Genomic DNA, 26,922 nt, shown 5'->3' on the forward strand with positions numbered 1-26,922 from the left:
TTATAACAAACACATGGAACGGAGCCATATTTTAAATTATATTTTAATTTCTTACAAGTTCCCTATTCTTAATTTTCCTCATGGAACGTTGAAATATTTCTATATGCCAAGAAATAACAAATTATTTCTTATTAATATATGACAAAAAAGAAAAAGGATATTGCCACGGTGAGGTGAGAGGTATCCGTCTAACTTGAACATTCTAGTGGCAGAATGTTGGCTGTTTCTGTGGTGAAGGTAGTAAGGAAGTGGTTCTATCCCTACGGAGAACTCAGCGAGGAGCCCCAAAGAAAGACATGATTCTTCTGGAGATGAAAGATCATTTTGCACTTTTAAACAGGATGCTTAAGTTGGTGTTGGACTGAAGTATTCATGTAAAACTAATCAAAGTTCAGTGGAAGACTGTGTCTCAAACAATAAGACAAAGAATAACCGAGAGACACCTGGCATTACCCTCTGGCCATGTGCACATGCACGCACACACATAGACTAAAAAGAATCCTCCCCATTAAGTTAGAAGAACAGACAACAAAATCAATCTGCTATGTCCACAAGGTCCTATCACACTATTGTACACTGGAAAATAATATTAGAAACATACCCAAGTTTCAAGACTTTTTATAAGTTAAATGGATTTTTGTTGATAATGTAAATTTTTTTCTCTACCTATGACATAATTGTGTGTTGTTTCTCTCCAAAGCAAGTGGTCAGCTCCTTTTCCGGTGTAGCTCTGTATGTGCGTCCTTCTTCTGCATGCTCAAGATTGGGGATTTGGGGATAAGTCTCCCTGGGACCCCAGAGGCCCTGGTGCTTAAGTGGCTATTAGAAGTAGGTAAGTGACCTGTCTCTTGGTGAGATGGGACCTCCTTCTCCCTCCCCGTCCCCCTTCCCTCTCCCTCCCCCTCTCCCTCCTCCCTCTCCCTCCCCCTCTCCCTCCTCCTTCTCCCTCCCCCTCCCCCTCCCCTCTCCCTCCCCTCCCCTCCCCCCTTCTCCCTCTCCCTCTCCCTCTCCTCTCCCTTCTCCCTCTCCCTCCCCCTCTCCCTCCTCCCTCTCCCTCCCCCTCTCCCTCCTCCCTCTCCCTCCCCCTCTCCCTCCTCCCTCTCCCTCCCCCTTTCCCTCCTCCCTTTCCCTCCCCCTCTCCCTCCTCCCTCTCCCTCCCCCTCTCCCTCCTCCCTCTTTCCTTCCTCTTTCCCTCTTTCCCTCCTCTCTCCCTCTCTCCCTCCCTCTCTCCCTCTCTCTCTCACTCTCTCTCTCTCTCTCTCTCTCTCTCTCTCTGTATGAGGGGAAGCTGAATAGTCAGAGAACAAAGAGAAAAGAAAATAACACACTTTGCCATTTCTATAACCTTTACTGAGAATTTTCTTTTGAGGCCATAAATTTATTTCTTTCAAATAAAAGGCTTTGCTGAATAAAAATATTTTTTTTTAAAAAAGCCTCTTCAATTGCTCCCCCTTTCTGTTCAAGATGAACCCATTAGACACTTTCTTCATTATAATTAAGCTTGATACAGTGTGACTGGAAGCATTTATGTGAGTGCTAAAGATTTGTTATCACCTTAATATGAAGTAGCAAACCAAAGAATAGACTATATTCCCTCAGATCCGAAGAGGGTATACTCTGTTCTGATGCTGAGGGAACAGAGATGACTCAGGCTCGGGACTGTCCCTTTGTCCTGATCACACTGTTCTACTCAATTCAGCTTGGCTCACATGTATAGATACAGTCACAGCTGACTAGATACCTTAGGGGAGCCTAGAGCCAGCCAGCCAGACAACCTGTCAAGGAGAGTGGAGGACCAGGGGAGGCCGAAGGTATGCACACAGAGAAACAAGTCTCGCCAATGGACTATCAGATAAGGAAAGCTAGAGGTCTGGTCTCCTGACACTGGCCAGGAAGATCTTGGCAGAAATTTACAATTGTATTGCCTTCTGTGTGGGTGTTTTCAGAAATTTGCAATTGTGCTGCCTTCCTTGTGGGTGTTTATCTGAAATGTTACCTGCAGTTCTGTAACTGGGACATTTTGATGCAGTACAAAGACAAATAATGAACAAATATTTGTGTCCAATGAAAACCACCAATAGTTTACTGTGCAATGAATCTGCATCTGTTTGTGTATTCAACTGACGTCAGTGACAAACAGTGCAGGAAAACACTATTTGGAAAACGTAATTAGTTGACTATGAAAAGCTTATTTCCTTGTCTTCATTTGAGCAGAAAAGTGGCTTTTGGAGGCAGACACCAGATACTTGAAGAGATGCAAACGAGGGTGTGTGACAAGGTATGAAAGGCTGAGTGGGATTCACTGGGGAAAGCAGGAAAGAAACCACACGACCTCAGGTTCTCTGGAAGCTGTTCACACGTGCAGCCTTAAGAGCTATCATTCCTGGGCGGAATTCTGGAAATGGTAGTGTTACCTTTGTTTGTAGACCCCCAGCCCAACAGAATGGAGCTATTGAGGAGGCGGAGGACCTTTAAGAGCCGTGTCATCTTTGAGAGGGACGGCTGCAGTTCACTGAGGGAGTTGTGGGCTCTTGACTCCTCCTTCTTCCTGTCTCGACCTTCTGAACACAGAGAGGACAGTTCTGTTTTGTCCCTTGCCAATGCCATGAGGTCCCACCCCAGGGCCAGAGACTCAGTTATCCATGGACTACAGCCTCTAACACTGAGTCAAAATTAACCTTATCTCAGGAGACAGATACCTCAGCAGTTAAGAGCACAGGCTGCTCTTCCGGAGGAACCAAGTTCGATGCCCAGCACCCACATGGCATCTCACACCTGTCTGTAACTCCAGATCCAAGGGATCTGACACTCTTATACACACACACACACACACACACACACATTCCGGCAAATTGGTAATGCACATAAAATGAAAATACTGAAAAAATTAACCTTCTATCTTTGTATATTGATTACGTTGTGCTTTTATCACAGTGACACAAGTCCAACTAAACCCAACAGCATACTCATTAGAGTCAGACTCATAACTGTCAACTTGGCATAACCTATATTCATTTAGGAAGAGGGAATCTCAGTAAGATATTACACAGACCAAGTTGGTCTGTGAGTATGTCTGTAGAGGATTATTTGGATTATTAATTGAGGTGTGAAGACCCACCTTGAATCTTGGTGGCATCATTTTAGGGGCTGGGCCCTGAACTATTTGAGAATGAAGAAAAGCTAGCTGACCATAAGCAACACAGAAATCTTCATTCCTCTTTGCTTCTGACCTTGGATATGATGTTAAAGGAATCTTCATTCCTCTTTGCTTCTGACCTTGGATATGTTTTGAGTTCCTACCTTCACTTCCCCATGATAGTAGAGTGAAACCTGACAATGTAAACCAGATAAATTCTTTCCTCCCTGAGTTGCTTTTGGTCAGAATGTTTTATTAAGACTACAAGTGAAAGCAGGATCTACGGCTTCAGATACTCATGTGGTTTCAGGCAAGGACCAGGAAAATCCATTTGGACAGCCCACTTGAACAGTGTGTGTCCCAGCAGGCGAACCCTCGGCACTGGAAGACCACATAGAGGCTGCACAGTGTAAGAGAATGAGAGACCCCACTACTCTCTATACAAACTAAGGATGTTTCCATAATATTTTGCATCTCTTGTAAGAGAGGTGGATTTCTGTAGCAACCTAGTCACACTGGTGCTCCTGGTAGGGCTAACCCAGAGAATTATCCTTCTTTCTTTAAAAGTTCTGTCGTGGGAAAACTTTACCCTTTGGTGTCCAGGCATAAACCATATCATCATACTGTGCTTGTGATTTCCCAGACCACGGGTTCTCTGTGGCATAGACTCTTATTTTCTCATCTCCTGTGATGTTATGCTCTGTGTCAAGTGTGGGATGAGTAATGGAGCACAGTTCCCTTTTGTTTTCGCTGCCTGATAGAACTGCAACAACAGACAGCAGCGGGCCTCAAAAGGTGAAGCACAATAGGACATTCAATTTGATGATAAACACAGTGAACGGAACACAGTGCAATGCCCTGTGTGGAACAAATAGTCACTCAGAGGTACAACCCAACATTGACTCTGGCGCTGTTCCTTAAGAGGTCTGCATGGTTTAGACAGGGGATTTTAGGATCCGTCAGGGGGAACACATCTCTTGGAAGCCATTTCTCTAGGTGTCTTAAGAATGCCTCAAGCAACACAGTTTACTTAATTTCTTTGTTGACAAGTACATAAAACCCAACCAACTGGTGGAAACAGGACAAGAAGAAGGGCATTGCCAGCCAGCCTTGTGGAGAGGTTTCACTGACCAAACACAATAGAATCACACAGCGTTCCCCTTTGCAGATAATATGATTTTACTCTTAGAAGAATCAGAAGATGGAACTAAAAGAAAAGCTTTAAGAACTATTTTTCTTTTGGAAATCACAATAATATATCGCTATATAAATATTTGGAAAAAAGATAACAGTTTTTTTTCTACTCATAACCAGGCATTTCAAAACTGAAATAGTGACAGACTCCATCCATGACAGCTACAAAAGCTACACATAACTGAAAATATATCTGTTGAGAAATTCACAAGCCTGGTGTGCATATTTCAGGATTAATATTTTAGCGAAGTCATAAAACAAGATTTCTGCAAATGGAGATGTCATATCTCTGAGTGAGGAGATTCAACATTTTAGAAGCACTTTCAACACAATGTGACTCAATCAGAATCCTAAAGGGCTGTTTACATACTTAGGCCTCATGTTTAAAACTGGGGAAATGAATTATAAATTACACATGAAGGAATATACCGGACTTCCAAGAATGCTTTGGAAAAGACACGATGGGACTTAGTTCTAGGTGCATAAGTCAATGCCAGAGTTATCCCAACCAACACAGTGCTCGTGGCATAGGGTTAGGTGGGCTGATAAACACAGCGCAGAACTGAGAAACCAATCCAGAAGTGCCTGCATTCCTAACATAAGATAAACATTATGTAGGCAGGAAAAAAGTATAGATGCATTTATACAAAATTATAAATGACTTTTAGATTAAAGATCGAGGTGAAAGACAAAATCATTTTAATGTTCTAATAAAATCCAACAGTTATTCTTTTTGTTTTAAACCATTGAGGAGGGAAGCTGCTTTTAGGTCTGGTAACACAGATGAAACAAAAAAATGTGAAAAGTAAAAATGTAACCTCTCTTCATCTCTGATTACACTTTGACTCCATCATATCATGGGGGCAGACATAAAGCTTGTATCTGAAGGTAAGTAAGTCACCCAAGGTCACTAAACTCAGCACAGACAGAGAACAAAGGGCTACTCAGAGTATGAGAATATTTAACCAATGTGAAATATGCACATCGCTTTAGTTCAGTAGTTCTTACCCTTGAAGTAGCCAAGAGCCACCTAGAATGTTTGTTTAAACAGTACCCAGGCCCTACCCTTGGCTTCTCATTAAGTAGATCAGGATAGGGCCTGAGAACTGGAATTTCGAATAAGCCTACAATGTCCATGCTTCCAAGTGTATCCTCACTTATGTACGCTTTGGTATAGACTTCTGTATGCAGGATACCATGACGCTCATATGTGCGCCATACTGAAAGCCACCAGTAAGCAAGCACTTTGATCGTACTTGTTTTAGGGGCATATTCATGTAACAGGAAGTAGAAGCTGAGGCAGAAAGGTAAACAGGGATTGAAGGCCAGAGTCAAACTCATTGAATAGAACCACGGTTGGGCCAGGCCGACGTTGCCTCAGGACTATGATGTTGCACATAGCAGAGTAAAGTCAAGTGCACAGACACCCAAAGATTCTCTTCGAGAAAGGAATAGAAGGAGGTGTCAAACAACAGAATCAAAAATTTCAGAATTCTGGAAATTACCAAGCACCTCGAATAAACTAGGGATTCATTATTCAAGAGCAGGTTTGAACTTCCTTTAGTCCCATCCCCTGCTCCCCACAGTAATCAGCTCTGGGCATCTTGTTTTTAAAAATCCTACAGCCCTTGGCAGGGTGGCCCCTGAAGATGGCAGCTGAGCTCTAGAAAAGCTCCACTCCCATGCCCTCAGTGCTGTCGCTTGACGTGTCTCAGAGTTCACTAGAATCTCCTCTGTTTTGTCTGTATTTAAGAAATTACATAATGCACACAGACTTCCCCCCCAAAGGACATTTTTGAGTAAAAAAACCCCATCTTTTTTACTCACCGCCCATCCCCATGATATGGTAGACTATGACTTTTTACATATATAAAATGCATTCAGTCATCCTTACCTGGCTGCTGCCCGGTGAACTCAGACAGAGAAGTATGGAATGCTTACCCCACCCAGAAAAAGACCCTCCTTTATATAAATTCTTTACCCACAGTCACACCTGTTTCCTTTGTTTCATGATCCATTGTGGATGGCCAAGAGCATCCACCATGGGCTTTGGAACTGTCCCTTGGAGATTAGTGGGCTCATCAGTGGGAACACTACTGGAGACAGTGACTTCCCCTCCCAGGATCTTTCAGTAACCAATAGTTTAAGTTCACCACCACCCTCTCCCCTTCCTACACACACACACACACACACACACACACACACACACACACACACACACACTGCCAGCAATAGGATTATCGCAATCTGTATGGATATAGTGTCACTGACACTGCTCTATGCCCCACTTAACACCACTTATAACCCACAAATCAGGGCTTAAAGGTCATTCTTGGGTCAGGCCAGTGCACGATATATACAGCCAGTGCATGGGGCTGTCACATCTTCCCTGCATCCCTACAGTAGATCATAACCAAAATAAGTTTGCTCTCTTCTGGAAAAACCTACCACTGGATAGGAACCAATTTCACCTAAGTTAGGCAGCTTAAGAACCTCCAGAGGGCCACATGGACCCCCTTCTGGGGTGACCAGGACTTACTAGCTTGCTTTGTTCCTGAGTGGGGGCATTTCTATATCAATCAACTGAGATTTCTTCTTCCTCAGTACCTTAGTCTGTATAAGCTTGCAAAACACTAACCAGCATAGTATCTATTTGCAGAAACATTAAGAAATTGGAGACCCAAGGCTTCCTAGTCTGTACCTACTCTGACTGCTCAAGAAACACAAAGATTTGAAGGCTCTCCTGAACTGTGTACCTCTCCAATCTCAGAAAAAAAAAATTCATCAAAACCAGCAGGCAGCACTTCCAATTATGAAGCGAGACACTGAAAGACGCTTTCTAAATCACCAATAACAGAAAGTAAATGTTCTACCCTTGCCACAGGAAAGATGGAATTAGCTTTCTCTTCTCTATCTGGAAAATGATATTACAAAATTATTGTCTTAGAAAGAGGCAATAAAGGAGTGTATAGAGGGGAAAACTCCTGGAGCCACGAGCATCACAGGGTTTAGTCGGGAAGCCATTAAGAATAGCAAGTCCATACAATTTTTCATAATAGAAGAGGTTAATGATCGTAGGTAACTTTTTATGATAAAAATTTGCAAGGTTTTACCCATGGTGTTGTCTAATTCTAACCTTTCACCTAAATGGATGGGCTAGTTTTTCTCCTGCTGCTCTGATGAAACACCGATCACAAACTTCTTAGAGGGGGATAGGGTTTATGTGGCTTGTGCTTTGAGGCCACCGACTGTGGCCGAAGGAAAACTCAGGCGGAACTTGAAGCCTAAACCAGGGAGGGACATTGCTTGTTGGCTCACTCTGGGAACCGTGCTTAGTTAAATATACACTTAGTTATACGTTTACTTATACAGCCCAGGACCAACTGCCCACATGGGCTGGGCCCTGCCGCATCAGTTGGCAATAAAGAGAACACCTTGCAGAGACATTCACAGGCCAACCTGCCAAAGACAGTTACGCAGCGGAGACTCCTTTCTCGGATAACTGTAAGCAGTGTTGAGTTGATGGTCAATGCTGACTAGGGCAAGAGACTTTCAAATTACATCAGCTCATCCCTGAAGCTGTGCTGTACCAACCGCTGGCAGAACTACAGAGGTGGCATTGGACTAGGCAGGACCCCTTCAATCCATCGTGAAATATTCCAAGTTATCATCATGAATTTGATCCTGGAAGCCACTTTGAACTTTCCCAACCTGTCTACGTTAGGGCTCCTGCTCCTTTGCCGTTACCGATGTGATTTGTTTGCGCTCTCCTTTCATTTAATTGTCTTTGCTAGCAGTTCACTTTATGAGATTCTCCAGAAACCAGATACTGCTCATGTAGATATTGTCTGTTTGCCACTCAGTTTCAATTATCACCACCTCTGATTGTCTGCCAATAAACATAGGCTGGATAATGTTTAGAACTTTAGCTACAGCCAAGGTGGAGCCCCGTCTCCACTTCCAATGAACTTTTAGTTCAGTTTGGGAGAAGTAACAAATGGATAATTGAATACTTAGCCTATTCCAGGCCATGGTTAGAGCCTCAAAGAAATACAAAGTTCAATCCCAGAGCCAGAAAAATGGGGCAGGATTGGAGGAACAGCAGGCAGACAGAGATGGTCCTGGACTGGTGCCCTTGTAAATGTGTGTGTGTGTGTGTGTGTGTGTGTGAGAGAGAGAGAGAGAGAGAGAGAGAGAGAGAGAGAGAGAGAGACAGAGAGACAGAGAGAGACAGAGACAGAGAGAGGGGGAGAGAGAGAGAGAAAGAGAGAGAGACAGAGAGAGACAGAGAGAGACAGAGACAGAGACAAAGAGAGGGGGAGGGAGAAAGAGAGAGGGAGAGAGAGAACAAAAGAGAGGCATGGAGAGGGAGAGAAGGAAGGGAGCGGGAGAGAGGCAGAGAGGGAGAAGGAGAGGGAGAGAGGGAGAGAGAGAGGAGAGGGTGGAGAGAAGACTCAATAAATAACAAGAGGTGAGTGGTAGTTATTTCTACAAACAACTTGTTTTTGAGATTCCTAGCAGAGCAGGAAAATTCTTGAGAAATTAAATAAGTGGGCTCTCTCTTTTTCCTGTTAGATAAGTAAAAGCTGTTTATTATTAATTGTAATTATTTTAATATTTATACATCTTAGACAATACAGATAGGAAGAAATTTAATTTACCAACTAAGAGCTCATCATCCATGAAATGGAACAGAGAATCTGTCCATGGATCACAGCCATGACCTGGAACAGGGAATACGTACATGGGAAGTTTTCTGGGAGAAATAAAAGATGGCAGAGCTTGGTTCTACATTAAAGAGTTTTGGGTCTTATCTGGAAGGTAGCATTCACATGAGCTGGATCCTCTATTATGTAACTATTTGACTAGTGTGATGGACCGATTACCTTTAGGTAGCAAAATTTTAGCTCAGATTTTATTGTTATATTTGTAAAGAAAAATAAAAGACCTCCTCTATCATGCTTACTTCAAATTAGGACCAGGAGAGGACTTTGCAGACCAAGGACAGAAAATGAGGCCAGGAGGCATACTTGGTTGTCATAGCTGAGCGGGACACTACTGGGTCCTAGTGAGTGGAACCACAGAAATTACCCATCATGCCACAGGGTTCAGATCAGCTTAGACCCTGTTTCTGTTCCCTTTCAAACAAAGATTCCCCCACCCCACCCCCGAACATAGAGGCGACACAGGAAAAGAAGCCATGCAGAGGCAGGAAGCCTTGCTGTGTGGATGGGAAGGTCCTGGGAAATAAAGCATGCTTGCAGGTGCAGGAAATAGTGCACAGTCCCTTTCCTTGAAGCTTTCTATATCCACTCTGTGATGGTATACAGAGGTGGAGGTATTCCCTCCACCTTATACACTACCTGTGACGCTGTGTGGAACACTCTAGGCTGTCTATGGACAAGATCACAGGTTCCTATCCAAAGCGTTAGGCTATTTGACTGTCAACAGAGCTCAGCATGTAGCAGGCTGTTCCCTGAGTACATAAACCTTGTACACTCTCCTTTAACAGATCTGTTCTTCTCTCCTCCTGGCCAAGACTAACTCCAGCGAGAGGCCTTGAATTACATCCATGCCTGTTACAAGGAATCCTCTGCAACTTCTCCTTCTTTTTCTCCTCCTTCATTTCCTGCCTTCTCACAAGCTCCTTCTCATAAGCTCTGTCTTCCACATCGCAAACATTCCCTACATCAGAGGCAGTCACTCACCCGTATGTATTGTGGCTCGTTTGCAACAGCCAAGATGCACAGAACCCACCAGTGCCAAGCAACCCACGAATGACTAGAGAAAATGTGGGCATGCACAGAGTATGGTCCAGCCATAAGGATGACATCCTGCCACTTCCTACACTGTAGACATGGATGAAAATGTGTACAAGGCAGATTCTAGATACAGAAAGGCAAGTCCCATATATGCATCTTCCTTTGTAGAATCCTGCGAAAGGCAACAACTCAAAAGCAAAACCACAGTTGTTAGAGGTTGCAAGTTGTTGGGTTTGTAGTAAAAGGGTCCACGGCATGATCAATGCATGTTATGCATAGGTAAATATCACACTGAATATCATTGATACTTATTAACAATATTTGTCAATAAAAAGGTTAAAAATAAAGATCTTAGATCAAGTCAATAATATTGGCATCACCACCATCGTCACCACCACCACCACCACCACCATCACCACCCCCATCATCATCATCATCATCATCATCATCTTGTCTTTTGTCCTGCTGTAGTGGAGATTTGATACTAATTTCTAGAGAGACCAAGTAAAGGGACAACATATCATCACTAAAATATTTATGGCCTTCTTTCTGTATGCCAAGACTTTGGCAAAATCACACATTAATCCAGCATCTCCTCTTTGCACCCCAGCCTTGAAAGCATAAGCACCCAGAGCAGGGTCTGCCAATCAGAGCTTATAAGCTGAAGTCTGGTGACAGTCTGAATGACAGCCTGGCGACCTACACTGTACTCTTGCACCGCATCCTTTTCTGGAGCTGAGGATGAAAATGAGTGAATCTCATGTTAAACAATAAGGTGTTGCCAGCCTTCTGCAACTACGAGGTGCTGTCTCACAAGGGCAGCATGTTCCTGTAAGTATAGCTCCTTGGAGCCGTCCAGTCAAATGCACAGAATGCTTCACACGCTCAGTTTGAAGGCCTCTAACACTCTGCAATGAGGCTTATTGAGAAAACTTTAAAAACTAATTAGGTTCTGCTAGGCCACAAGGAAAAGGCTTACTAAATGAAGATGAAAGGCTAAAGTTACTTGATAATTATTTGAAAAGATATTTTCACATTAAAGCCACACTCTCTTCACCTATTAAATTAGCAAGTGTTAAGGAAAAAAATCTATTAACGAGCTTAGTAGTGCTGGCCAAGATCTAAAGATCTAGAATGCCCCTTCATTTCAGTAGAAACACATAGTCATACCCTTGCAAGGAGGAAGAATCTTCCAGTAAGTACCACAGTCATGGGCCTTGCCATTCTGATCCTAGGAAATTTACTAATGGTATCATTAAGAATAAGAAAAAATACATAATGATGTCCCTCAAACACTGTTCAGAGCATGAAAGTAGACTCAAGCACAGTACCCTAGGTAAGGAAACAGACCACAAAACCTAACTCATCTTTCCAATGAACATTTACTAAGCACCACTATTTCTGAATACAGTGTTATGTCAGCTTGATAAAACATTTGTAACTCTCAAAAGTATTAATAAAAATTCTTAACACAAAATATGAAAGGAGATTTATGAAGTTGGATATTGGCCTTGATGGCAATGATGCGACGTGAGTGATTTTTATCTTCTTATTTCAATAGAAACATCAACAAATCAAAACCTGTTGGCTCTTCAGGGAGACAAGTTCAGAATGATGTTTTTTGGCATGATTTACTAATTTATACTATGTATAATAGATAGAAATCTAATTAAGCGTGTAAAACTTCTGGTCTCATTACCCACTGTCAGCACGCTCTTGACCTGCTCAGGTGTTTGTAGTGTGGACCACAGAGGCGGTCGCTACCCAGTGCAGGCAATGAGGGAAGTTCTGAGCGAATGTGTGCTGTTAGCATAGGTGCTGCTGTGTCAAGGGCCCCAGTGTCTCAAGCCTGCAGCAATGGTTGGGGTGAGGATGTTCGCACTGTGTGCAGAAATGCCTACAAAGGTTTTCTCCCTCCCCAGATGACTGTGGCCCAAAGACTGGTTGCCTATCATGACTGCTTCTACTAAGATTAGCCAAGCCCGTCTCCTTGTTAATAATAACCCTGACTATGCAACAATGCCTCCTCCTGTTCAACTGTAAATAACCACACTGCACTTCTGGGCTGTTGCAGCTTCTCCATCCCAAAACACAGGCTTTTCTGTGTGTATCTTTTCCACATTCCCTCTCAGCCCTAGTCAAGTAAAGTTCTAGAGCCGTTCAGGATGTGTCCACCCAGCTCCTGCCTAATGTTGGCCACTAGAAGGCTAGGTTCTTGGATCTGAGGCTGACTTCCCAGGAAGTTTCTTCTTGTATCCACTCTGCTTTGCCTTAGTTTGGCTTTTCTGATACGATTTAAAGCAGGAAGGGAAGACACTGGAGTTATTTCACAAGACATCCATTCACTCTCTTCCTGTGGAAACAGGGAGACAGAGAGGCCTTCATGCTTGGTCCCTTCGGAATCCTTCAGAAGTGGCAGCGCTTGGCTTGCATCTGACTTGCTCACCTCCCAGTGCACATGAGTGGATCTGGGTGCAAGTTCCCATGGAGTCGTGTGAATTGTAGAGCTAGACAGCTGGACTTAGTAGAAGCAGAACATAGGGACAGAAGCATTCCACAAGGGGAGAAGAGGTATCTTTTCAGGTGAAGTTTTCCATATGAGCTGAGTCAAACCCTGCCTGAGCTCTCTCCAGGCCTAGCAGCTTTCCTGGAGATAAGGCCCCAGACGCAAGGCCTCAGAGGGTTCACCTGGCCCAGGGAAGGGTCGCACCCAGGGAAATGTGTCCTTCTCTAAAGCTCAGAGACATGCCATCCGAGTCAGAACTGGTCACTTTGTACTAGCCAGAGATGAATGAATATTTACCTGCAAGGAATGTCTGTTCTCTGACCTCCTGCAGCCACAAATAGAAGAAAGAAAGAAAGAAAGAAAGAAAGAAAGAAAGAAAGAAAGAAAGAAAGAAAGAAAGAAGAGAGAGAGAGAGAAGAGAGAGAAAGAAAGAAAGAAAGAAAGAAAGAAAGAAAGAAAGAAAGAAAGAAAGAAAGAAAGAAAGAAAGAAAGAAAGAAAGAAAGAAGAAAGGAAGGAAGGAAGGAAGGAAGGAAAAAAGGAAGGAAGGAGAGAGAGAAAGAGAAAAAAAGAGGGAGAGGGAGGGAGTGGGGGAGAGAGAGAGGACTGAAAGGGGAAAGAAAAGGAGAATTTTTCCTTTTAGTTTTCTCTGAGTTTGTTCCTGAAGATGTGCTTTAATATATCTTTCTTTGGAAGGCAACCCCCTTTAAAGGCCTTGAGTTTTCCTGATTGTATTTTCAGTAACTGTGGCATTATTCTCAGGGTCAGTGTACCTAGACATCTTGGAAGGACATGCCCTGGGCATGCTGGCACATACTACTAAACCCAGCACCCAGGACGCAGAGGCAAGTAGGTTCCTGAGTTTGAGAACAACTTGGTCTACAGAGCAAGTTCCAGGACAGCCAGGGATATGCAAACTCTGCCCAGACAAACTCTATCTGAAAAAAAAATTAAAAGGAGTAGGAAAGAGTGGCAATTGTCTGTTTAGCTCCTAATTTTGTCTGTTAGCTGAGCACATGCTGGTTCCCATGGGGAGGACTCATAAAGGTCTGACTGTGCGTCATTGGCTGTGGTTGTTCATTAGCAGCCTTAGTGGTATAAATTTATCCAACCTACCCCCTTCTCTCTCATGGTAGAATTATTTTTATTGTAATGTAAATATATCACACACACACACACACACACACACACACACACACGTTACATGTACTGCAATGTCTGGCATTTCAACTAACAAATTAGTGTCATTAAGAATATTCCCAATATTGTATAACCATAATCATCAATTTCTGTGACCTTTTATCATCTCAGAGACTTTGTGTCAACCAAGCACAGGCTCCCCATTTCCTCTCCCACTTTAGCACCTGCTAAATTGCATGGATTTTTGTTTTCTATGAACATCATATATGTGTGATGATTGTACAGTGTCTGTCTTCCTTAGCATAGCACCTTTAAGGTTCATCCCTGCTGTAGCACATATTTTATCCCTTAATAAAACATTTAATAATATCCCACGGGATGGCCACATCCTGACTTGTTGATGGGCATTCCCACATCAGGTTGTTCTCACACTGATATTTTTTGATAACTTCTTTATGAATACTGTATTTAAATCATTCTCCTCCCTTCATTTTCTACCATATTCCTCCGACTCCTTCTCAAATTCTTGGTCACTTATTGTTTAACTATAGTTGTCACCCCTAGAAGAAGAGCCACGAGCAATTGGTTGCTGCAATGAGAGAGAGAGAGAGACAGAGACGGAGACAGAGACAGAGAGAGAGAGAGAGACAGACACAGAGAGAGACACAGAGAAAGAGAGAGACAGAGAGACAGAGCAACAGGGAACAGGGACAGAGAGAACAAGAGAGAAAGAGAGGCAGAGAAACAGGGACACAGAGATGCAGAGAGATACGATTCTTCTCCAGAAGTTATGACTAAACACATATGAGTCATATTAAGTGATCTCACTATGTTGTGCTAATAAAGATGTGCATCTGCATGTGTAACAATTACAACTAAAGAATAAGAGGCCACGACTCTGCTCCATACTTTGAACGTCACGTATCACACCGTGTCTAGGCATTCTGACAGTGCCTGCTCTTAGCAGAGATGTTCTTTGTGCTAACAGTGGGATTGAAGTCTTGTTACATTTGCTCTATCTTCATTCTTCTCTCCATTTTACAGACAGGGAAACTGAGGCTTACTTCTGATTGCAGGATTTTCAGATGCTGCCACAGTGACCTGGATCAGCAGGTACAGTCCTTTTTATGAGGAGAGCCAATGAGACAAGCCCATGGCTTTGTAAACTCAGTGGTGTGGCTTACCTATGGACTAATGGTACTATAAAAATCATGTCGAGCGTGTGGTTGCTTCATCCCAGAGAGCTGGTTGTTTGAGTGTATTCCCCAGGAAAGCATTACTGACAACCTCACACCTTGAGACCCAAATGTAAAGTTTCATTTTAGAACATCCATTTGCTTTTTCAGAGTAGCAGTGACAAATGTTCTAGGGAATTTATGAAGAAGCTGAGTTTTTACATCAATAGTCAGACCAGGACAGTGTTTCTAAAGCCAGTATATGCCATTCCAAGTGAAGGAAGACAGAAGCATCTCTTGACCAAATGGAAGGGCTGGGTGTCATTCATCTGCAGTCGCATGAGGTCCTGGTTCGTTTGTAGCCACCACCTTGGGTCCTGTGCCACTTTCTGCCTGCCTGCCCTATCAGGACATTCCATGTGACTCAAAAGCTTGGCTTGTTGGGAGCTCATCAAGAATCAAGTTCAATCTGGCTACCAGACTTTCTCCCTTCCTATTCCCAGATGCACACTCTACTCTACATATCAACCTCATAATTATATTTCTAAATCGACAGAGAGTTCAAGCCAGAGAGGGTAACAGGGTCTGTTTCAGATGTCCATATCATCCTCAAACACAGAAACAGTTACAATGGATCTTGTTCCAAGAAACATTATGGGGAAAATTAAATGAACCTTGAGTAACTTAAAAAATAGGCATGCTGTCAGTGCTCTGTAGCTTGCTAACTGATTCAATGATATTTAAGAGGGAAACAAACACAGTGCAGAATAAGAGGAAGCCTATGTCTGCATCATTGATTTGAATATGATTTACAAGATGGGATGAAATCATCAACTTCTGATGCTCAGCCAAAAAAGATTAAATAGCTCCAGATGCCACAGCCACAAATCCAAATATTAACATCACATCTTAGAAGTGAACATTATTTAATACTGAAAAGGTGTGTGGGGGGTGTATCAGATGGTTTAATATGTCAAGAAAGGAATGTTCATTTGTATGTCAAGAAGGCCGTGAATTAGATGACTCTGTGTTGCTGTAAACCTGCATAAGCTCCTGAAAGTTCACCATTGTGATTCTTTCTGGGACATACATGTCTATGGCATGAAGTTTTCTGATAAGTCTACAGTTATGAGGTGGCAGATGATGATGATGATGATGATGATGATGATGATGATGATGATGATGATAGGAGTACACTTCTAAAGTTAATACGATGCATAAAAACAGACTCTACACTCATTTACTAGGAAGCCCACTTAAAGAATGTGACTATCCCTGGCTTGCCCATTTGGATTTGTCTCCAATATGGTGCCATCTGTCCAAAATATCTGTCATCTTACTGATTACCAAAGTCAATTTACACAGTGTGGAGGGTCTCTGACTTTCATGTATCTTTCTGATAACCTTTCTTGTTTCATTCAAAAGAGGTAAAGCTATATGTGGGAAAATTTTGAAGGCCATGTTACCCATGCTTAAAATTAGAATATCTATAATCTGGGACATAAGACTATAAATACTCAACTGGGTGTAACCTTTGAACTGTCTGCAGGTGTGATGCTGGCTGATCATCAACCTCAAGTCCAAGGGTAATCATTAAATGCTAACATCTGCATAGCACTTCCAGGTCCAGAGTATTCTATCACCAAGCAGCTGCTAAATTACCAGAAGTAAGAATTTATGAGCTATATATTACTTACAAGGCATTCTAGATTATTATTTTAGCATTCAGTTTATAACATTCAATTATTACAGGATAATTGATCACACTGGACCCTGACATTGTGATATTTATTGAAAAACCTGTTTCTAGTTGTGTGGCTCAGTCCTTAGCACTCACCTCCAATACCAAACAATGGAGGTAAAGTTAGTTTGCAAAAGGAAGCACCCATGTTTGAAAGTGATGTCTAATTGAGTGACAGACAAAGTGATGAATCAGAGAAAGATTTGACAGAATAGGATATGTCCAACTCTCACAAGAAAAAGGAAGAAAGGGAAGCTACTTAGTGGGCAGTGCAGAAACAGAGGAGGAGGCAGGTTTACTGGGATGTACAGAGACAGGCTGCAGAGGGGGAACAAGCTAGACACTGTTAAAGACAGAAGGAGCCAGAGAATGAGGAGGGTGCAGGCGATTAAAACATATTGCTAAAGTTAGTATGAGGCTAATCAGAGCAAAATGTCAGAGGTTGAGAGAGAAATAAACCAGATTAAACCAGTTAGCATGGAGAGGAGTTTTGAGCCAAAACAGATGAGTTGAATCAGCCAGCCAAAGATCAGAAAGAGCTCAGAAGGGCTGAGCTTATTCAGGCAGTAAGTCTGAGAGGCTGAAAACATTCTAGGCCTAGATAAGATTGTACAGAGGCTAGAAGCTTCACGGACAAGGCCTAGGATAGCAGACTGTGTCAGCTTTCAAGACGACGATTACATTTAGAGAATAAAAGATACATTTAAATTTAATGGTTTTTAAAAGTCCAAGTATATAAGCCAATAGATTCAGAATATGCAACTGATCTCACATCTTTCACCGCTGGAAGCTGTGAAGATCTCCTGGGATTTGGGGGAGTCATGGTCAAGAATGGAAAGTGCTCTATTAGGGATTCACATCTCTTCTTTATCCAAAACAGAGCAGAATATTCCTGTTGGTCCCTTTCTAAAAAGGACTCTTCCTTCTGGCCCACGTTTAACTAGAAGGGACAACAATAGAACTCAGTTGTGAGATTTTATGGTGGGCCATGCAGGAGATCTCATGGCTATAGCTCCTAGGAGCTATGGTATCTGTCTTGCTGTAGAACCATTATCCATCACAAATAAGATTATACCATGAACTAGCTATGTTACCACTACCACCCCCAAAATGAAGAGATTCATCTGAGTTTTTAGGTTGGGTTCAATGTCAGGTGTGCCACCTTACAATGCCTTTTTTTATGGCAATGCACAACAAACTTCTCATGGTGGGCAGAGAAAGTGTGCTCATGACTCTCCTCTGCTCTCTCTTCTAATAAATCTACCAGGGGCCAATCATGGGGGCTATAGTCAGACAACCTTATCTCATCATAATTACCTCCCAAAGGAACACCTTTAAATACCTTGAATAATATACTTAGTGACACTTCCACCCACTGGGCATGGAATTTCAGCACAGGAGCCAGAGGATCTGGTAATGAAACCATTTCCACACCACAGCAAGCAGAGCTTGCTTGGAGCACTCAGGTAAGCAAAGAACAGACAGTTTAGACAGCTGGAAAAATGAGTCAAAGGCTATCTAAGAGGGATGAGGCCAGTGAGTGTTTCACTTCTAAAACTGAGCAATGGTTTTTCTATTCAGCACTAAAACCAAAATCATCAAAGGAGAGTGTGAGAGGAAGGTAGTCTGTGAAATGTTTTTGGAATGCATTATTATTATTTTGTTTATTCCAAAACTCTTGCTAATATTAGCATCACACTTAGTCACATCTTAAAAGTCATCTCGTTAACTGGCATTATTAAAGCAGAAGTTGTTGAAATACAATCAGAGTCTGGGGTTGAATAGTACTGTTCACAACAGCCAAGAACCAACAAATGTGCCAGTTGATGCTAAGCAAAGAGAATGTGGTATAAATACAATGTCCACAGCAAAGTGTTAGCCTTAAGAAGAACAAATCATGTCATCTGCAGGTAAATGGCAGGAATAACAGATCACTACAGTATGCAAAATTACCCAAACTCAGGAAGACAAACTGTCACGTTTTTGTGTCACATATAGAAAGTAGATTTTTAAAAAGACATAAAAATATAAGGGAAATTATTTGCGAGACCAGGAGACAGAGAACGGGGTAAAGAAAGGAGGGTATATAGGAAGAGGTGATTAGTGACATTGTTTACATGTATAAAAATGTCAGAGTAGGATCTATTGTTTTCTACAATTGATATATACTAAGAAAAGATGAGTGGGAAAATGGCATCTGAGAAACCAAATCATAAGCAAATTGTACAATTTCACATTTCTTTCTGGACGTTTGGAGGTGTTCCCACTCCTCTCTTCCCACCTGCAAGCACACACCTCAGAGAATCAAGAGCAGGAATCACTGGATTTGAGACATAAGAAAAGCAAGCTACTGTTCTTTGTCCCTTCTTCAAGAGGGAGTGATGCAGACCTGCAGTGTGCCATTCCTTCTATACGTAACTGGCTGCCTAAGTTCAGGGTTATCTAGACGTAGTGTGATCTAGAGACAGGGAGAGGAGGGGGGGGGGCTACTCTGTTCCATGGGGAACTGAGTCGGAGACTATGGGGAGATGCAAGGTACCATGGTTCCTGTTCCCCAGAAGATGCATCCATCTTTGCGTCTTCTGAAGCATGTCTTAGGTTACAGACTCTGTGGCTCAGTCTTTGCTTCTGGTGACTCTCAACTCTAAACCCAGATACATTTTACATCATCACACCTGAAATACAAACTAAAGATAAATGCAAGCCATCTTTTTATACATTTTCCCCTAAAACAAAGGGATTCTGAATTAGTTTTAGACATGTGTGCATGCAACTAAAGTTGACTGTGTACAACATGCATGCATGCACATACACTGTGTGCGCGTGCGCGCGCAAACACACACACACACACACACACACACACACACACACACACACACACTTATTTAGCTAAGTTAGCAAAGTCATCTTCCAAAGAGAAAACGCATCTGTGCTTCAAGTAGAGGGAAACACCATGAGCCCTCCACACCTGCTGATGTTGCTTCATGAGGAAGACATGTGATGTGAGGATGTCAAATTTGAGTGTACAAATGCAAAATGCAAAGTCTTTACAAGCCATTGTCTACTGAGGGTGTGCAATTATAGGAAATAAAAAGCTCCATTCTCCTCATCTCTCTTTGTCTTCTTCCTTCCACTCTTCTACCCCTTAAAAGTTAGTCTATTCCTTCTCCTTCTCTGTCAATCATCCTTCTTATCAGTCAGTGAGATGTACACCAAGTTTTCTGGTCTTGGAGTAGATGAGCATGCTCTTAAGGACTGAGAAGGTCTGGCTGCCCTCAGCTTCCTTTATCACCTGAAGAAGAAGAGTAGCCTTACTGTATGTGACTCCAACAACAACAACAACAACAACAGCAATAATAACAAAACAGAAAAGATATTCTTTTTTTCTTTTTTTTTTCTCTTTTTTTTTCAATTTTTTAAAAATTGATTTTCTATATTCTTTGTATACATTCTAAAAGCCTTCCCGTTTTCCAGCCCCCCCTTCCATATGTCCCATAACTCCTCTTCTCTCCATCCATTCTCCTATCTTTCCCCCTCCCTTTTCTCTGTCCTGGTACTCCCCTACAATGCTGGATCAAGCCTTTCTAGGATTAGGGCCCTCTTCTTCCTTCTTCATGGGAATCATTTGATATGCTAATTGTATCTTGAGTGTTCAGAGCTTCAGGGCTAATTAATATCCACTTATCAATGATTACATTCCATGTGTATTCTTGTGTGATTGTGTTACCTCGCTTAGGATGATATTTTCCAGTTCCATCCATTTGCCTAAAAAATTCATGAATTCATTGTTTTTAATTGCTGAATAGTACTCCATTGTCTATATATACCACATTTCTGTATCCATTCCTCCATTGAGGGATATCTGGGTTCTTTCCAGCTTCTGGCTATTATAAATAAGGCTACTACGAACATAGTGGAGCATGTGTCCTTATTGCCTGCTGGGGAATCCACTGGGTATATGCCCAGGAGAGGTATAGCAGGGTCCTCCGGAAGTGTCATGCCCAGTTTTCTTAGGAACCGCCAGACTGATTTCCATAGTGGTTGTACCATCTTACAATCCCACCAGCAGTGAAAGAGTGTTCCTCTTTGTCCACATCCTCTCCAACACCTGCTGTCTCCTGAGTTTTTAGCCTTAGCCATTCTGACTGGTATGAGGTGAAATCTCAGGGTTGTTTTGATCTGCATTTCCCTAATGGCTAATGATGTTGAGCATTTCTTAAGGTGCCTCTCGGCCATCCAAATTTCTTCAGGTGAAAATTCTTTGTTTAGATCTGTACCCCATTTTAATAGGGTTATTTGGTTCCCTGGGGTCTAACTTCTTGAGTTCTTTGTATATATTGGATATCAGCCCTCTATCGGATGTAGGGTTGGTGAAGATCTTTTCCCAATTTGTTGGTTGCTGTTTTGTCCTTTTGACGGTGTCCTTTGCTTTACAGAAACTTTGCAATTTTATGAGATCCCATTTGTCAATTCTTGATCTTAGAGCATATGTTATTGGTGTTCTGTTCAGGAACTTTTCCCCTGTGTCTATGTCCTCAGGGGTTTTTCCCAGTTTCTTTTCTATTAGGTTCAGTGTGTCTGGTTTTATGTGGAGGTCCTTGACATCCAGTGGAAAAAAGATAGCCTTTTCAACAAATGGTGCTGGCTCAACTGGAGGTCAGCATGCAGGAGAATGCGAATTGATCCATTCTTATCTCCTTGTACTAAGCAGAAAAGGTATTCTTGATTCTTGTAATCAAGATACACATAATCAACCCATTCAAGTATGGGACAGTCTGACTCTAGGACATGAACACAGCATGTTACAGTGTTCTGCCCTTCAGGTATTGTAAGTTCAGTCTTGTGCTTTTATTCTTCTTTAAATGCTTTACTTGGAGAAAATTATAGATCCACATGCACTGCAGCAAATCATATAGAATGACCTAGACTCCATTTGTCCTTCTTTCTCAATGACATTATGTTGCAAGGTGAGGCTTCCACATGACAACTGGGATATGGATCTTGATGTCATTCACCAACATGTGTTGGGCTTTGATGATCTATTTAACTATTTGAAAGGATTAAGACTCAGGCTGGACAATTAAGATGGCATTATACATGCTTCTGAGCAGGATGTCTTGTTGGTTACGTGGTGAATAGCAGATACTGGCAAGTCACTGAGTCTTGGGATCCTTGAGGTGACCCAAGCTCTTACACGATGACAACACTTACAATGAACCGTGAACATTTTTGCACTTCGTTTCAACTTAGGGCTTCCTAAAATTAAGACAATCGAGTGCAATGAGGGGTACATTCCAATAGCCACTGAGCAGAATACGAAGGCTCTGCTTCCGAGGTGGAAACTTTGGGTGGAGATCAGAACAGCCACCATGTAGTGGGAGAGATAGAGGATGAGGAATGACAGAATGGACAGCATCGCACTGATGAGGGCATGTCTGCTGGGCTCCCTGCTGCCCACCATCGTCCTCATCTGAAGGCTGTGGTTCCACAGGGAGAATGTCAAGAGCAGAACAGCGATGGTGAAGATGAGCAGTGGCAGTGTGAGCCCAAAGACAAAGACTGAGAGTAGCGTGGCATGCTTTGGTGGGACCTGAGTTGCATTTTTAGAAAACAAGCTTATGAAGACTTGTTTAGGAATCTCTGAAGTCTCTCTGCTATGGATGAATGTAGTAATAGTTGCATAGAGCACAGATCCCAGGATCAGCCATGGTACCAACCTGGCTATCCGCATCTTCAGCCACAGAAAGAGTGGGTGAGGGATGGTAGCAATCTTGGCACAGTAGAAAACGCCAAGCCATGTGGCAAACCAAAGACTCAGTTCATTTATAATGAAGACAAAAGTAACATTATCAGCAAATAACGTGTGTTTCACCAAACAGAATAGACCCAGTTGTGCAAACAATATGCATAGCTGCAGAATGATCCGAGAAGTTGCCAGGCAGAAGAGAAGCAGATCCAGTGGAGCCATTTTCTTCCACATGATCAAGTCGATAGCATTGACAACCACAATGAGACCATTTGCCAAGACCCCCGTGAAAAACTGCACCACCACGACCAGAAGGAAGAAGACCACATGACTTTCCATCATTTTAAAGAGGAAAAACCAATGACTTGCTTAAATAATACATAGAGTTCTGCACAGTCTCAGCCATTTGGGATTTCTGCTTTCTTTCAGTTAGACCAAGGTCCCTTTGGAGATGATGCTAACACAAAGGCAATGGGAGAGGAAGGTGGGGCTCATTTGTTTACAGTGCTACCATCTCAACTCAAAGACAGTCAAATAAGGGAGAGACACCATAGAAACAAATTGTGCCTTAGGTTTTGCATTTTTCAGGTCCACTTAAGTGTCAGAGTCATCACAAGTAAATCATACAACCAGATGCCTCCAGGTAGCTAGTGAGGACTTCTTTCATGCCTAGTCTTACTTAATTATCATTCTAGTTAATACTAATGAAGCATCCTCAAGCACCAAAAACAAATCACTTCTGTCAGAGATGTCATAGGACTAGGAATGTAAGTTTCCTACGCATTAGTTCTCTAGACTGCAGAATCAGCCACTCAGGACCACCTCAAACACTGTTAAATAATAAACCACACATGACAAAACACAAGACTAAAAAGGTACTAGGAAGATGGATCAGTGGGTAAAGTGTTTGCTGCACAAGCATGGAGACCTAAATTCAATCCCTAGAAGTCACAGTTTTAAGAATGAAAGCCGGAGCAATACCATACTTATCTGCACTCCAGCATCAGAGAGACAGAGGCGGCAGATCCCCAGATTAGCAAAATCTTCAGTCTAATGGTCTCCCACCAAAACTGTTTCAGCTGAACCAAGCCAGATCTCATAAAAACAGGATGAACCATATCCTTGAGGAGTAAGACCCATGGTTGGACTCAGGTTTCCACACAAATGAGCACCCTCAATATGAACATGTAACATATAAATACACAAAGCTTAGTAATACACTTTATATATATGTACAGACACTGGGCAGAGCCTAAGGAAAGTCATGCCTAACAAAATGAAGGCTTCAATTAGGATCCGTATGAATTGACATCTGCGGATGATCCAGAGTTTGAAACATTTGCTCTGTTTTCCTTCCAAAACAATGAAAACATTACAACAGCTAGGAGTTAAAGGGGCAAGCTCTCTCTCTCTCTCTCTCTCTCTCTCTCTCTGTCTGTCTCTCCCTCCCTCCCTCCCTCTCTCAATATATATATATATATATATATATATATATATATATATATATACACACACATATATAAATATGTTACAACATATATAGCATATATATATATATATATGCTATAGTATATAACATATAGCATATAACTATGCTATAACTGTTCCATAGATTACAGTGAAACAGCAGGCATTGTAATGTTTAGAGAATGCTACTGCTGAGCTAACCCATATTGGTTTCATCCTCAACGATTTTGAAATGGAAAATTGTTTTATTTGGTGAGAGGAGGGAACTCCCATGTAATGAATTTAGGATGGCTCTCAGACTTGACTCTGCCAATTAGATAACATCACATCTCCAGCCTGTGACAATCAAAGACATTCCCAGACGGTACCAAACGATTCTGGTGACAAAATCACCCTAATTGAAAACCATAAATCCCAACCAAAGCAAGAACAATGCAGCTTCCAGGTGTTGCTCTAAGGCAGTCTGAATAAAGATGGCCTCTGTAGACTTGTAGGGAGAGGCAGTATTGGAAAGGTTTAGGACAAGTGGTCTTGTCTGAGTAGGTGTGGCCTTACTGGAGGAAGTGTATCACTGGTGGTGGGCTTTGAGGTTTCAGAAGCTCAAACCAGGTCAGGTGGTTCACTCTCTCTTCCTGCTTCCTGCAATCAGGATGTAGACCTCTCAGATACTCTGCAGCACCATGTCTGCCTGTGTATCCCCATGTCAGTAATGGACTGAACCTCTGAAGTGTAAGCTAGACCAAACTAAATATTTTCCTTTATAAAAGCTGCCATGGTCATGGTGTCTCTTCACAGTGATAGCAACTGTAACTAAGATATTAAAAGCACAATAAGTGAATCCTGTGTTTAATATGAATTCCTCAGAGAATTCATTGGCAGAGTGAAAAATGAGGACAGTTTATAAACGTTGAGTAAATTAGAACTTCCATCTCAGCACTTAATAAAAATTCTCACCAGATCCTGCAACAGAGGTGTAGGTCCTTCTGGATGTGTGTTACTTTGCCCCAGGGGTCAGACAGGATTCCCACCAGAACCTTATTTTCAGACAACTAGAAGAGGAAGGACGAAAAGCAAGTAACACACACTCTCCTTAAGACACTATTGCTCTGTGAATTCTTAATAGTTTGATGCCACGTTGCTTCATCCTTGGTAAGGTGAAGGGAACCAACAGAAAAGCTCTCAAGCAACAGTCAAGGGAGACAATTGGGGAGTGGATGCTTCTGCACAAATTAAGTTGGGGTAAGATGATGGGACAAGACTCAGTCATCTTCCTGTGTTGAAAGGAAGGACCTTCAATGCAAATCACTTTTATTTTGCATTTGCTAGCAAAGCAAAGGGGAGGAGCACACATCTATGGAATAGCGAAGTCGAAAGCTCCACAAAGCCCCACAAAGCCCCATGGACTTCCTCATTTTCTCCCTCAGGCTTTCTGCTACTGTGCTGGCGCTCCATTGCAAACATGTCGGACCTGCGCTAAGCGCCGCCATGAGGCTCAGCAGTCACTCAGGCACTGACTCATTCACTCATCGCTTGGCTTGTGAAGTAGAACCAAACTCAACACAGTAGAGTGTGAGACACAAGTCACTCCAACATCACCATTTCTAACTTTCCCTTCCGGGGCAACAGGTACACGACACTAATAGTTCCCTTTGTCTCTTCTAGCATGGCCATGATATTTACAGCATGGGTGAATCATTGGTGTGGTTCCAGCATGGGTTATAGAGTTCACCACTGCAAACTAGATCACTAGAGCACACATAGCACAAGACAGCAGAGGGAAGGCTTGTGTCCAGAGCAACAGTATAACCTCTCAGTGCTGACAGAAAAAACAGAAAATGGAACACACAATCTGCCAAAAAAATCAATTATGCCCAACTCTATTTGTCTCTTGCATCCTAGCATTTGTAGAGGCCACTGGATTCTCGGATAGTTCATTGTAACTTGTTAGAACCAGCCTAAAGAATAGAGACAACAGATTAAACACACACACACACACACACAAACACACACACAAACACATCATAAGGCTTAAGCTACAGCTTTCCTATTACAATTTCTTTTTGCCATTGTACTGGCTGGTTTTGTGTGCCAACTTGACACAAGCTGGAGTTATCACAGAGAAAGGAGCCTCCCTTGGGGAAATGCCTCCATGAGATACAGCTGTAAGATATTTCAATTAGTGATTAAGGCTGGGAGGGCCCATTGTGGTGCCATCCCTGGGCTGGTAATCTTGGGTTCTATAAGAAAGCAAGCTGAGCAAGCCAGGGGAAGCAAGCCAGTAAGGAACATCCCTCCATGGCCTCTGCATCAGCTCCTGCTTCCTGACCTGCTTGAGTTCCAGTCCTGACTTCCTTTGATGATGAACTGCAATGTGGAAGTGGAAGTTAATAAACCCTTTCCTCCCCAACTTGCTTCTTTGTTCATGATGTTTTGTGCAGGAATACAAACCCTAACTAAAACAGTCATTTTTTTCCTTCAATGACCATAACTGTCAAAAGCATGTCACCCTGGGACAAGAGCAGCCACCAACTTGTCTGAGACAGTCATGTCTTCTTGGGTTATGTGCATGTGCATGCAGATGTGCAGGTGTGTAAAAGTGTAACAAGTTGACATGTGTAAGTGCATGTGTGCACAGGTCCATGTGCATGTATATGCATGTATGAAGCGAAGTCAGAGGTTAACCTTTGGTGTTCTGTTCCTCGAGATCCCAGCCATGCTTGCTTTGCTCTCAATGGACTGCCATGCACAGATTCAGCCAGGCTGGCTTACAGTGAGCTCCGAAGAAAGATTCCATCTCTCTGATTATGAGATTACAAGCATTTGCCACTACTTGGTTTACTTGGATTCTTAGGGGGATTGAACTCAGGTCTTCATGCTTTCAAGGTAAACATTTTGCCAGCTGACCCATGACCCCAAAAGCACATCGTGCCATTTTGTTGGTGGTTCTTGAGCCTGACCCCAGGGTCTTGCTTTTACTAGGCAAGGGCTATGTCACCAAACTACACCTCCATGTGTGGAACATCTTATTCCAAGGGATGGTGGAATAAGAGTGGCTGC

At 42.5% G+C, this 26,922-nt stretch overlaps 1 protein-coding gene across 1 annotated transcript; it reads right to left on the bottom strand.

Annotated features, from left to right (window-relative positions):
- Positions 1-21,732: 21,732 nt before the first annotated feature.
- On the bottom strand, positions 21,733-22,740 carry Tas2r1 (taste 2 receptor member 1). The gene has a single exon (XM_052159364.1). The coding sequence runs from the start codon at positions 22,738-22,740 to the stop codon at positions 21,733-21,735; it is 1,008 nt and encodes a 335-aa protein (XP_052015324.1).
- Positions 22,741-26,922: the final 4,182 nt, after the last annotated feature.

The sequence above is a fragment of the Apodemus sylvaticus genome, chromosome 16 (assembly GCF_947179515.1).
Source record: "Apodemus sylvaticus chromosome 16, mApoSyl1.1, whole genome shotgun sequence".
Classification (NCBI taxonomy): Eukaryota; Metazoa; Chordata; class Mammalia; order Rodentia; family Muridae; genus Apodemus; species Apodemus sylvaticus.

Excerpts from the sequence above, each read along its gene's own strand:
- Tas2r1 (XM_052159364.1), bottom strand. The coding sequence starts at position 22,740 with ATGATGGAAAGTCATGTGGTCTTCTTCCTTCTGGTCGTGGTGGTGCAG.